The 13,081-nt window shown below is 41.7% G+C and overlaps 1 protein-coding gene across 1 annotated transcript in view; it reads right to left on the reverse strand.

Moving 5' to 3' along the window:
* Positions 1-8,723: 8,723 nt before the first annotated feature.
* cacng2a (calcium channel, voltage-dependent, gamma subunit 2a) overlaps positions 8,724-13,081 on the reverse strand; it is a 69,148-nt gene continuing 64,790 nt past the window's right edge. The window contains exons 3-4 of the mRNA XM_039825558.1: positions 12,325-12,465; positions 8,724-9,793 (exon numbers count right to left, since the gene is read on the reverse strand). Coding sequence (XP_039681492.1) covers positions 9,258-9,793; positions 12,325-12,465 — 677 coding nt within the window. The 3' untranslated portion in view covers positions 8,724-9,257. The remainder of the gene's footprint in view (positions 9,794-12,324; positions 12,466-13,081) is intronic.

Raw genomic sequence — 13,081 nt, forward strand, 5'->3', positions numbered from 1 at the left:
AGACCGATATTTCCCACAAGAGATGGTAGAGACCAAAAACGGAGCTAAAGGAGAGAGAGAGAATATTGGAATTACATTTACCAGGTGGACACAAACAATGTTGCTCCTTATCTCCTGGATTTGGTAAATTGGCAACAAGTTCACCACATCAACCTAAAAGGTGATTTGTTTCTACTGCACCCAAGTGGCCAAATAACTCACCTATTGTGGGTTTAAAATGTGCTTCTTGCTCCGTCACATCTGTGTCCCCAGATGTCAGCAGTAATTACGTAAGTAGGTGAGTACATTTATTATCACAAAAGATAGAAATGCTAGAAAAACCTATTGAGCTATCCTTTAAGGGACGATTTAACCATTAAAAAAGCTCTTTTTTCTTTTTTTTTTCAAGACACTATTTTATATTTTCAAATACCAAGGACTTTTAAGGCCCATGAGTGAAGGAAGGACAATTCCACATCCACACACAAAAACACAATAGAAGGCCAGAAGGGAGTTTTTTCCAATAAATGACACTTTGCGCCCTCCAGCAAACACAGCATGGAAATCTGGCCTCTGTGCATTACAGGGCCCCGCTCCGGCTGGGGGGTTAGCTGTCATCAGTTTCGAGAGCTCCAGCGCTATAATATCATTAGTATTAGCGATGGAGCGCTCGCCCTGACCCTCCCTGACATCACTGAGCAGTGTCCAACTCTGTCAGCCTGCCAAAGAAAAAAAGAAAAAAGGCTTTGACTCTTCAAGGGCATGTCTCCCTTCCTCTGGACTCCAACTCTGCTCTGCGAGGAGCCAGAGGAGGAGGAGGAGAAGGGAAAATTTCTTCATCCCACACCTGCACAGTGAATCAACCTGTCAGGAGCTGCAGGAACATAATACAGATTAATGTCACTTGCAGTCTGGTGACTGTTCCAATTTTTTTTATCCAATATATTTGTGTTGTTTTTCACCATTTCACCAGCTGCGCCTTGAACTCGTATCCCAGTAAAAAGAATAGTTTAACAATCAATCCTCAATCTGTATTATTTCCCTATTATTTACCTGCAAACCCCACATGATAAAGGTCAGTCTGAACAACTCTCCAAATTAGAAATAAGGGCTCCCCCTCCCAATCTGTGATAGCAAAGGTGATGTATTGTTTCTCAAACGTTTACCTGCTGTCTCAAAGATCCAACCCACAGCGAAATATGTGACATGTTAGAAAAAAAAGATGAGAAAGAGACCTATGGGCAGGATATACGAGAGAGAGAGAGAGAGAGAGAGAGAGAGAGAGAGAGAGAGAGACATTCATTCCTAAAACATAAAAAATGAGAGATTCAGACACCTGCACTGGGGCCAGGTGCTGCTTTATAAGAAATCCAGTATCTCTAAGCTTCCTCCCCAACACACACACACACACACACACACACACACACACACACACACACACACACACACACACACACACACACACACACACACACACACACACACACACTTTCTCTTTAATGTAATCCAGGCTTGTAAAATGACTTCTGCTTATGAATTCTGAATAAAGATGGCTATACATAAAAAAAGACCTATTCATTTAGACTGCTACGTTGACATATTTTTCCCGTCAAATTTATGTAGAGCGGCTTGTGTCAGTGAACTCAGATAATGGCAAATCAGGATCTCAGCACTTTTTCTAATGGAAACTTTTTCTTATTTGATGAATCTGCTGGCCTCTAAACTCCGGGGAGCACATACTGTGCATACTATCAAACAGAATTCATGCTGTGAATCCCTTTTATTTTACTTATTTAGTCTTTTTCTAGACGTCTCTCTGCACTCAACACATAACATAAAACACACCACGTTCCTGAAGAATGAACCACTTTTGTCTCACAAATAGATTTGCTTTGTATCTGCATATTTGAGCACTTCCTCACACATATACACACTCACAGCAGTATGTTAGGCCCTGAAAGCAATGCTTTTAGGGCAGCGGTGTAGAAAGGTGTTGGATGTTCCCTTTACAGTAGAGTAAACTTGGTGGTGTTTTTGCAAACCTGTGTTTCTTTCTCAGGGATGTCTAGAGCGATGCCATGCCTGTCTGTGTCTTACATGCTGTCTTTTCTGAGGCTTCTTACCTCAAAAGAGAGAGAAAATATATGCTCACTGGTGTGTAAAAGAGCTGTATCTGTGCAGCAGGAGTCAACACTATTATGTTTCTATTTGATAGATTGTATGTTTGAGCTGCTTTATACAAAAAAAACAAGCTTATGAACTATCTGTACATACATTAAACTCTGTCTTTAAATTGTATAATTGGCACTGAGTTGAGGTAAAGATGTTTTCTAACTCTATTAATCCACTTAAATACACTCATGTCAACATTAGGGTTTTTTGCAGGCATCTGAGGGCCAGTGGTGATATTTTTGGATTGTGACTCCCTGTGGTCGATTACAGCGTGTTATCACCATTTTGCAACAGCAGGCAGAGGCTGTGGTTTTAGCAGAGCACACAGAGTTTTATGTCTGACAACTCAGCTCTTTTTTATGGCTGTATGAAGGCTGATGCCAATATATTTCAGAGTGAAGTTGCCAAAAGCCAATATTTTGTGTCAATATTCAGTGTCTGGAAAAAATGGCCATTTTCAGACCTAAAACTGTTTTCTAAAAGCATTTCCTCATCCCATGTCTCTGCCAAATCAGTTCTCACTAACATACAGTAGAAGTACAAGAGCACACACACACACAGACACACATTTAGTACTGTCATTCATGTGAGGACCCCTACTGACATAATGCTTTCCCTTCTCCTAACTTTAAAGGAGCGCATGCAACCTTGGCTTGTCATACTTGCCATATCTCAGATTGTGTTTAATTCACCGATTAGCATTAAGCTTTGTATCAGTAGAAACCTGGTAGTATTTTTGAATGACCGTGCTTCCCTCCCTCATGTCCCCCTGATACGAGAGATAGCTGTATTGTGTGTCAGGAAAAAAAAACTCTGATGATGCAAAAATCGTCATTTTGCGTCATCGGAGGCTTTTTTGGCCAGAGGCTATGGACTACAGACACAAAAAAAAATTATAAAGAAAAAAAAAAAGAAAAGCAAAATGACAAGAGTTTCAGAAACACAAAAAAGTTACATATAGTCACTTTAAAGGACTGTTAAAACTTGGGTTCAGTTTTATGGTTAGAATTAGGCTTAGGGTATGTGTTGGGGTTAGGTTTGTCAGACAGTAGAACTATGTCTGAAACCCCACCCCCCCCCTTTCAGAGGGGTTCCTTTCAGACATCAGAAATGCGTGAAGCTAAGCTGTGTCTGATGATTTCTGTAACTGTCCACAATCAACAATTCAACATTGACCCTCACTTCATACAGTAACTGGCCAGGTGTGCACGTGTTAAAGTAAGCAGGGGAGTCATTCTTTGTCAAATCAAATTAAACGAAGAACAACTAAAAGCTAAAAGGGAAAGTGAAAGACGGGCGAAAACGCGAGTCAGCTTCGGTCGGGCTTATAACAGATGGAGACAATTACGGGATTGTAAATGATTCAATAACGTCCCTGAATTGCCCCTCAGGTATGTAATTTCATTCATAAAATAACTTTACAATGCGCGATGTGGTTGTATGTCAGTAGCCGACATTAAATTACGTCCTCCTTCCATTTAGTGCAAACGTTTTATTCATTTTAGTCCGTGTTTGTGTTGGCCTACTATTTTCTTTTCCCTTGTCCCCCTGTACTTGTGTCAAGTGTCCTTGGGTTTCATGAAATGCGCTATATAAGTTATTACTACGTTGGTTGCTACAACAAACTCTTAATGCCTTGGCTCCTGACACAGTGACAGTGATAACGTTACCCGGTTTAGCTCACGAGACATCCAAAGTAGTTACCGTATGCAATGCTTGAAATGCAACGATGCATCTGTAACGTATTCTCTTATTGTAAATGAATGATTTTCTGTCTGAGCAAAACATTCATCGCGACTAAATGACCTCTCCATAACGCTAACTCGGTAATATACAGTGGGCAACACAGCACCGTAAAGAAAAGACCTTTACGACAGCAGGTGTGGTAAAAACACTACTGCTTTTGTCCAAAGTGGCCGCTAGAATCAACACAAACTGAAAGTTACATATAGCCACTTTAAAGGGGTGATAGAATGATTATATAGGGTATTTTACACTGTTCCTTAAGGTCTCCTAATGGGGTATGTAACATTGGTTGGGCTGAAAATTGCCCGAATGATATTTTATTAGGCCCTTAACTACCCTGTGAATATGGCTCTATTTGGAACAAGAGCTTTTCTTCCAAATATGGTATGCTCATGAATATTCAGAATGAGCTACGCGCTGATTGGTTTGAGCAAACTACATAGAAACACATGGGAGACTCTCATATTTCAGACACTGCAAAGTTATACATTGTTTATCGGGCTATTTCGTTATTAAAATCACTTCTGAATCTTTTTTAAGCGAGAAATCAACTATATAAAGCTCAAATATGGGCCGTTTTACGAAAATTGATGGCTAATTGCAAATTTGGTAAGACTGTGTGTCGGAGTTCAGCCGCCGGTGCTGCCTCACCGCCCGGCCTGCCTTCCTTCACAGACCCCGGCCTGCTATGAGGTACTTGGAGCTCGGTCACGGCTGCAGCCCACAGCAGGGACTACCAACACCGCTGCCCTGACAGAGCTCCAGGGCCTTCAACTCCTCTCTTCCTGCTAGCTAAATGGCCCGTTGTGTGAGAGTGAGAGCGCCGTCAGCGAGCTTGTTACACCAGCAATCTGTTACCACATGTTACACACATGTCACGCCACTTATACAAAATCTAATTAAAGGTCTTATAAAGCTAACAACGGTGTCCGATTTCAAGTTAATGAATATTTTGTGAAGACAAAGTGTTTCGTTAGCTGCGACTGTCCCTTCAATCCTAGCTATGTGTAGCTACAAACCACGGATAGTTAGCTTCCTTTTCGCCTTAATTCGATTATATTTACAGTTTGAATTTCGTCACGCCACTTACACAACATCTAAATATATGTCTTATAAAGCTAACAACGGTGTCCGATTTCAAGTTAATGGATATTTGTGAAAACTAGGTGTTTCGTTAGCTGCGACTGTCCCTTCAAGCCTAGCTATGTGTAGCTACAAACCACGGATAGTTAGCTTCCTTTTCGCCTTAATTCGATTATATTTACAGTTTGAATTTCGTCACGCCACTTACACAACATCTAAATATATGTCTTATAAACCTAACAACGGTGTCCGATTTCAATTTAATGAATATTTGTGAAAACTAGGTGTTTCGTTAGCTGCGACTGTCCCTTCAATCTTAGCTATGTGTAGCTACAAAACCACGGATTGTTAGCTTCCTTTTCGCCTTTAATTGATTATTTACAGTTTGAATTTCGTCACGCCACTTACACAAAAATCTAACTATATGTCTTATAAAGCTAACAACGGTGTCCGATTTCAAGCTAATGAATATTTGTGAAGACAAAGTGTTCGTTAGCTACGACTGTCCCTTCAATCCTAGCTAATGTAGCTACAAAACCACGGATAGTTAGCTTCCTTTTCGCCTTAATTCGATTATATTTACAGTTTGAATTCCGGCCACGCCACTTACACAACATCTAAATATATGTCTTATAAAGCTAACAACGGTGTCCGATTTCAAGTTAATGGATATTTGTGAAGACTAGGTGTTTCGTTAGCTGTGACTGTCCCTTCAATCCTAGCTACAAATCACGGACGGACGATTTCAAGATAATGAATATTTGTGAATTCTAAGAGGAGGCTAGCTAGCTCTCATTGATAGAGCTACATCCAGCCGCAGGCTCTATCAATGAGACTCGCGGACAAGCGGCGTTTATTTCCCCAATAGTTTGTTTAAATAACTCAACACATTATAATTACACACATTAAAAGATTAACTGGAACCTGTGGTAACAGATTGCTGGCGTAACAAGCTCGCTGACCGTGGTCTCACTCACATACACCAGGCATTTAGCTAGCAGGAAGAGGGGAGCTGCAAGCCCTGGAGCTCTGTCAGAGCACCAGCGTTTAGTAGTCCATTATCCAAAAACCGGTGACTTTGCGCGGGTATGGAGTGCTGTGGGCTGCCAGTCGTGACTGAGCGCCAAGTACCTCATAGCAGGCCGGGGTCTGTGAAGGAAGGCAGGTCGGGCGGCGAGGCAGCAACACAGGCAGCACCGGCAGCTGAATTCCGACACACAGTTGGACAAAATTTGCAATTAGCCATCCATTTTCGTAAAATGGCCCATATTTGAGCCTTACATAGTTGATTTCTCGCATAAAAAAGTTTCAGAAGTGAATTTTGTAATGGAATAGCAGAGATATGCGCGACCTAGATTTGGAAGACTACCTGATCTCAGGTCAGTTGTGTAGCCTATGTAAATGTTGGGGCGTGACCGTTCTCTTAATACACCCATGGGCTGACAAAGGTTCCGGTTTTTGGGAGGTTGACGTCAACTTCCAGCTTTGTTGGGATTCGCCCGTTTTCAGCGGCAGTTTCAAAATATGAAATTTTCATAGTAAAGGGGTGTCAGTGGGACTTTGAGCTTCTATGTATGTCCTATTTACCCACCGAACTGTCGTTATTCAACTATGACAGGGTAAAATCGGTTTTGCATTCTATCACCCCTTTAAAGAAGTGAGAACCAGTTTGGAATATCCTTATTTTGCAAAAAATGTTCTTGCCCTTAAAGTCTGAAACTTTTCCACTGCATAGTACAGCTCAACTAGACTTTACTCGACTTTTTTGGTTTTTCATTAGCAAAAGTTGTGGATAGTACCTGGTACTTTCTTTGGTCCTCACCTCGACGGAAGCGCAAGAACACACCCACACACACAAACTATGACTTTACTTGGGGGGACACAGCATTGACATCCCTAGTCCTAACCTTTACTTTAACCTTAACAAAGTCTCAACTGTAACCCTAAAAAGTCTTAACCTTAAATAGAGAGGCAACTCCCAACGTTGTGACTATATGAACTCATCTTTGTCCCCACAACATGATTAATACAAGTCCACACACATACTATCCCATATGTCTTTTATGGTCCCAAGGGATGAGAATAAAAACACATTTTTATTACACACACACACACACACACACACACACACACACACACACAAAATTATATTTTGAGGGCCATGCCTGACCTCGGGAACAGACATCACACTCTTAACTCAACATCAACTTACTTGATTTTTCCAGAGCTATTAACAGCATCTCATGGTCTTCATCAGCAAATGGAGTTAGTTGTGTGTGGAGGAGTTGGCATTACTTGATCTAGGTGTGAAACTTTGATCACAAAACAGTTGAAAGACAATACAGTTGAAGGACAAAACAAAAAAAAAGATGAAAGCTCTTAAAAAGCAAGTAAGTGAACATTGAGTTCAGATTAATTTGTCAAAATTCAGTGTATTTCTTCTGATGAGACACTGGCTTCGCTCATCTTTTTCGGGCCTCTTAAAATCCTTCAAATGAAACAATCTGAGACTAAAACGTGTTCATAACCTGCGATGAAGTGGACATTGCTTCATTTTAAGGGCACTCTATTCTACAGCTTACCATAAAGACAAATAGTATACTTTCAAGCCCATTTTAAGTAGTTTTTTTTTTTTTTTGCGTCTGTGAAATGGAAACAACATTGCAGATATGATGATGTGACAGACAGATAAGTGTTAGTACTGGTAACAAGAAGGTGTCATAAGGTAAAGTGTGTTAGAGACACGCAGGAAACATGGTGATTTGTTCCCCCTAGGGTTCGTATTTTATTCATCAGGACTTGATGCATCCAAGTATAGGATCATTCGGTTTTGGCACCTTTTAAAGATTTCATTTTCAATTTGAACAACACATTAAAAATCAAATGAAACAAAGAAATGACTAAGGCTGTGTGAGTTTTTAAAAATAAAATACATACATACATATATTTATATATTTATAAAGAAATCAACCAAACCATTTAAAAAAGCAGTTTTGTTCAATGTAGATTGTTTGGTTTGTCTCACAAAAGCAATAAGATAAAATATACTAAATAAATAAAAAAAGAAAAATACACATGAAAACATTAATACGTTAAACTTTAGCGTCTTTGCTTTTTTTCCCCTTATAATTATTAACCTTTAAAACTTAAGTTTCTCAAGAGCAGATTTGCTGTAATTTTATAGCATGCATTTAATTTCTGAAATTGTGAGTCACTTAGCTTCTCTTGTACTATTTCATATTTAACTTGTTTTTATTTTTGTGTTTGGCGTCCTCTTCTTTTCCTTCCCCTCTGCTCCTTCCTTTTTATTTTGTAGAAGTCGTGTTTGGAGTCTTTGTGAACTTTGACCCCTTTTGTTGGCTCTTTCTGTTAAGGGGTTCAACTCTCCCGTTACGACCCCCCAAAAAAGAAAGCGAACAGAGACTGAGAAAAAGACGAGAAGGTTCTGTTAAAAGAATAGATATTATTCTACTGTTGACTGTCTGCATCTGCCTTTGGTGGCGTCAGTCGCCGTGTACTGCTACTACCTACAGCACCTTCTCTTGTTCTCAACCTTCAAACGAACAGATACTAAAAGAGTCTTTTCTCATACCAACAGCACTTGGTTTAGTTAACTTGGTTTTTCTTCTTTTTTGCTTCGGTAAAGTCTGTAACTCTTGATTATTAACGTAATAATTTATTTATAAAAGTTATTTATATATATATATATATATATATATATATATATATATATATATATATAGTACCTTTGTTAGAGATTACAGATTGGGCTAATTCTTACTGAATCCCAAACTGTAACAATTCACAGTTTTAATGCAAAAAAAAAAAAAATGAGTCTATAAATAAAAGAGGTGTGAATCTGATTGGTGGGCCTGCCGAGGGGGAGCTTGACCTGTTGCTCCAACCAAACTTGCGAGGCAAAACTGTCAAACCAAAGGGCTATGAAATCATGAAATCTATATCTCATAAATGCCCAGACTCTCCCACCCTGCCTTTTAGTGCCCCAGACCTCATAAACAAACCCTGCGCAAATAAATGACAGCTCTCACTCTCTCTGGACACCCTGACCCATTCTCACTGTTCTGCTATTCAATCCAGGAACACAGCAGACTTGTTGAAACTCTCTCAACAATGGTAATGGAAAAGTCATGCAGCTGAACAAAAAGAACAAATGTCTATAAACATGGAAATCCATCTTCTCCTGGGACGTACTGCGCCCACAGGGGTTCCCGTGTCTCCTGGTCTCCGCCGGGCTGCCCTGGCCTGTGTCGAATCCCTCATACTGGCGTAGTGCGGCGGTTGGCTGTGTTGGTCTGGCTCGAGTCTTTCAGGTCCTTCTGGATGCAATTGTGGACTTGCAGGAAGCCGTGGTCCCTCTCAGAGTTGTAGGTGGCGGTGGGCGTGCCGGAGGACTTGAGGGTGTCCCGGGGCAGCGTGTACATGGAGATCTCCGTGGATGGCAGCGCGCTGAAGCCCTTGAGGCCCACCGGCGAGGTGTCGCGGGAGTGGGACGGGTCTGTGGAGCGGGAGGAGGAGCGCGAGCGACGTCTGTATCGGTAGCGATAGCTGGGGATTCGTGTTATGGCCGAGCCTTGGAGGTAGTCGGCTGCGCGCGCCCCTATTCGGAGCTGTCGATGGCGGTCGATGAACATGTGCACAGCCAAAACGCCCACCATCTCAGCCATGATGAAGGAGAGGGCACCAAAGTAGAAGGACCAGCCGTAAGAGTAGCTGTTCTTCTTCGAGTCGCTTTTTGAAGGGTCCCCCGCGTTGGCTGATATGTACACGATGATCCCGATGATGTTGCTCAGGCCTGAAGGGTTGGGAGGTGCAGAATGGAGAGAGATGGGTTATGGGTAATGGGTTCATGGGGAAAAGGACAAAGAAAACAAGACACAAAGTATCAGTCAGGATGAGCTCACAGGCCGAGTTATTCTTAGTGTATGCTTAACTTAATGCAGTATCATACCAAATATGTTCTGATTCATGCACTGTACACAGTGTACTAATCTTGTCCAACTCTCCATCCAACATGACTGATCTGAGACTCCTAATCTTTGCCCTTGCAGCGAGAAAAAAGGCGGCTTCCGTTCTTGATGCAGATCATTTGGGACAGTATATAACATAATCATCACATCCCATCATACATCCACATACAGTATATACTTTGACTTGTTTAGTTAAGTCACATATGGAGAAATGTTTGATCTAGGAAGATGGATCGTAGGGAAAGTGTGTCAGGGACACCGTATTTTTAGAGATGAGTCCCAATGGATGACTTTAGCCCAGCAACAAGATCAAGAGAAAAGAAAAGAGGACAAGATAAGGAAGAATAGAAGAAGTGACTTGTCGCCAGTGTTGTGCGTAACGTTACTGTAACGCGTTACAGTAACGCTACTACTGAAAATGTGGTAATGAAACGTAGTTCCTTTTTCACTTTGTTACTTTTCCCAGGGACAGATTTGACAGCGACACTGCCTTCTCACAAGCTCCACATGGTAGCCTACGTGACAGAGGCTGGTGGCAGAGCAATCATGGCAAGCGAGAAGCAGCCAAAGCTAACTTTTGAGAGCGTTTTAAGCTTCGTGGCTTTTTGCTGGACGGTGCTCTGAGAACAGCATGACACAAAGCTGACAACCTCACAGATGGATGCGGTGGAGATGACCTCATACATACACGCAGCGGACCACTGTGGACTTGTGTCGGTTGCACAGACACACAAGGATTTCCAGAAAAGAGGCTGCATGTGTCTATGACAACGCACGGACCATCGTGGCTACGCGACCGGTACAAGTCGATACAGACATTACATACACTAACCTGGCGACCATTCAACCCGCGCTGGACTCTTTCATAATGAATCAGCCGTCACTCTGTGAGTACAGAATCCAGTCTGCAGTGTAGTTCAGACACTTCACTGATTAACCAGAGATTAGCTTTATGGTCAAAGATAGCTTTTGTATAATTAACTTAAGTCTCTGCCAGAGACGCCTACTTTTAAAAGTAACGTAAAAGTAACGAGTAACGTAAAAAGTTACTTTCCATAGGGGGTAACTAAGTAAAGTAACGGATTACTTTTTTAAGAAGTAACGAGCAAGCACTACTTTTAAAAGTAACTTCCCCAACACTGCTTGTCCCTGCAGTACAAGAGACAACCGGTGCATGGCCTTTTTAATTTATTGTTGTGATATAATATTAATCACAAAAGAAGTGAGTAATGACAACTTTATGAAGGAATAGTTTGACATTATATTTGGATGAGAGGATTCATTTGACTTGCATGTCTGTATGGTAAACATTAAGCTACATCCAACAGACCACCAAGGGGAACAAGATCCGTCTACTAAACCCTCTAAACTTCGTTATTTGGATTAAGCAAACAAAATAGTCTGCTTTAGAGGTGATGGTAGGTGGATTATTCTTACTATGACAGAGCCATGCTAACCAGTTGCCGGCTGCATATTTAACGGAAATTTAACATGATGGTGAGGTTAGAAAATAATTTGATAACATGAAACATGAAATTCATCTAAAATGACTGCGGCTCATACATTTTGGTTGTCATTTTGTAAGCTGCTATTCTAGAACCAACGAAAGGCTTTTATTGTAAAGCCACTGCTGGAAGAGGTCATGGAAGCTAAAAAAGTGTTTTTTTAGGATTATGTATTTCTCATTTTTTTCTTTTATTACATAGTTTAACAGTGAAGAGGCAGACAGGAAACTGGGGGAGAGAGAAAGGGACAAGAAGCAACTGCAGCAACAGCTGGAATCGAACCAGCTACGTTGCAGTTATGTGGGACACACTGTAACCACTTGGCAGTACTTCCAGAAAAATGTGTTTTCTTTTGATTGTTGCGCGCAAAAATCCTTGATTATGCGGCACGTTTTCTTAAAAAATGAACTTGCAAAAACTGCGGTTTGATGAAAAAATTGTTTTTCGATGATGTTCATGTTGCGTAATTACGTCCCTTCATAACGTTCCCATGGCAACAGGGGGAAATGGCTGCTCTTGTGTGAAGTAAGCGCAACATTTTTCAATCTTTCTGCTAAGATATATCTGACTTTTTTGCAACGAAAATGCGGGGATTATGAAATCATGCAAGCCCCGCATATTTTGCGTGGAAATCTGCAATTTATGCGGCGAAAGTGCAGCGTATTTGAAAAAATGCGGCCCCCGCATAAATATGCGGACTTTGGCTGATTATGTATTGAATTATGCGATCGCTTAATCACGTTTTTCTGGAGGGACTGACTTGGCTAAGGCACTACCAACCAGGCATTGTTCAATAAAACTGGTCAAATTCAAAGACACAAGAGGCGCTTTCAAGAGGTGGATCGCCTCACCTGCAGACACAAAGAAGATTCCTGCGCTGAGGATGATGTTGTGGCGTGACTTGTAGAACTCACTGGCAGCTATACACAGGCCTCCCATGAAGAGCAGGATGACACTAAGGATGGGGAAGATGCTGGAGGCTCGCACCGCACCTGCAAATCAGCGGAGGGCAGAAAAAAAAGGGTGGAAGGAGTGTGAAGGGAGAATGGGATGTAATTTTGGTGATGAGAAGAACAGCCAACAGGGGAACAACGAAAGAGGGGAAATGGCAGCGGGGAGTGCAGGGATGAAAGAAACGATGAGTGTAAAGAAACAAAGAGAGAAATGCACATTAGAATCCATTTCAGCATCTGCTCTTTGTGTGTGAGCACATCCTAATCAACACCCCATCAGGCCTGTGAAAGACTCCATCAACACTGTCTAGTGAGTGTGTATCCCCACAGTGAGCCTGTTACCCAACCTTATGTAATCACACCGCTTGACTCCCCCCTCCGCCCCCCTCTCTCTCTCTCTCTATGCACACTTATCTGCAGACCACAGAGCTAACTGGCTGCTTTATGTAGCATTGTGTGAATGGCAGTCAACAGAAGTGCTACGGGGCTCTGGCGTGTACTGTATATGAGCTGGGATTGCGGGGCAGAGGGATGCAGCCCGGGTCCTTGAAGCAAAACAGCGTCCTTGCAGCTAATTATCAAGAAGCAAAAAGGGGAAGAGGTACAGTATACTTTTGAGGTCAAGCCAGGGTCAGAAAAGAGCTGCGCCGTCAGG

The sequence above is a fragment of the Perca fluviatilis genome, chromosome 15 (assembly GCF_010015445.1).
Source record: "Perca fluviatilis chromosome 15, GENO_Pfluv_1.0, whole genome shotgun sequence".
NCBI classification, from domain to species: Eukaryota; Metazoa; Chordata; class Actinopteri; order Perciformes; family Percidae; genus Perca; species Perca fluviatilis.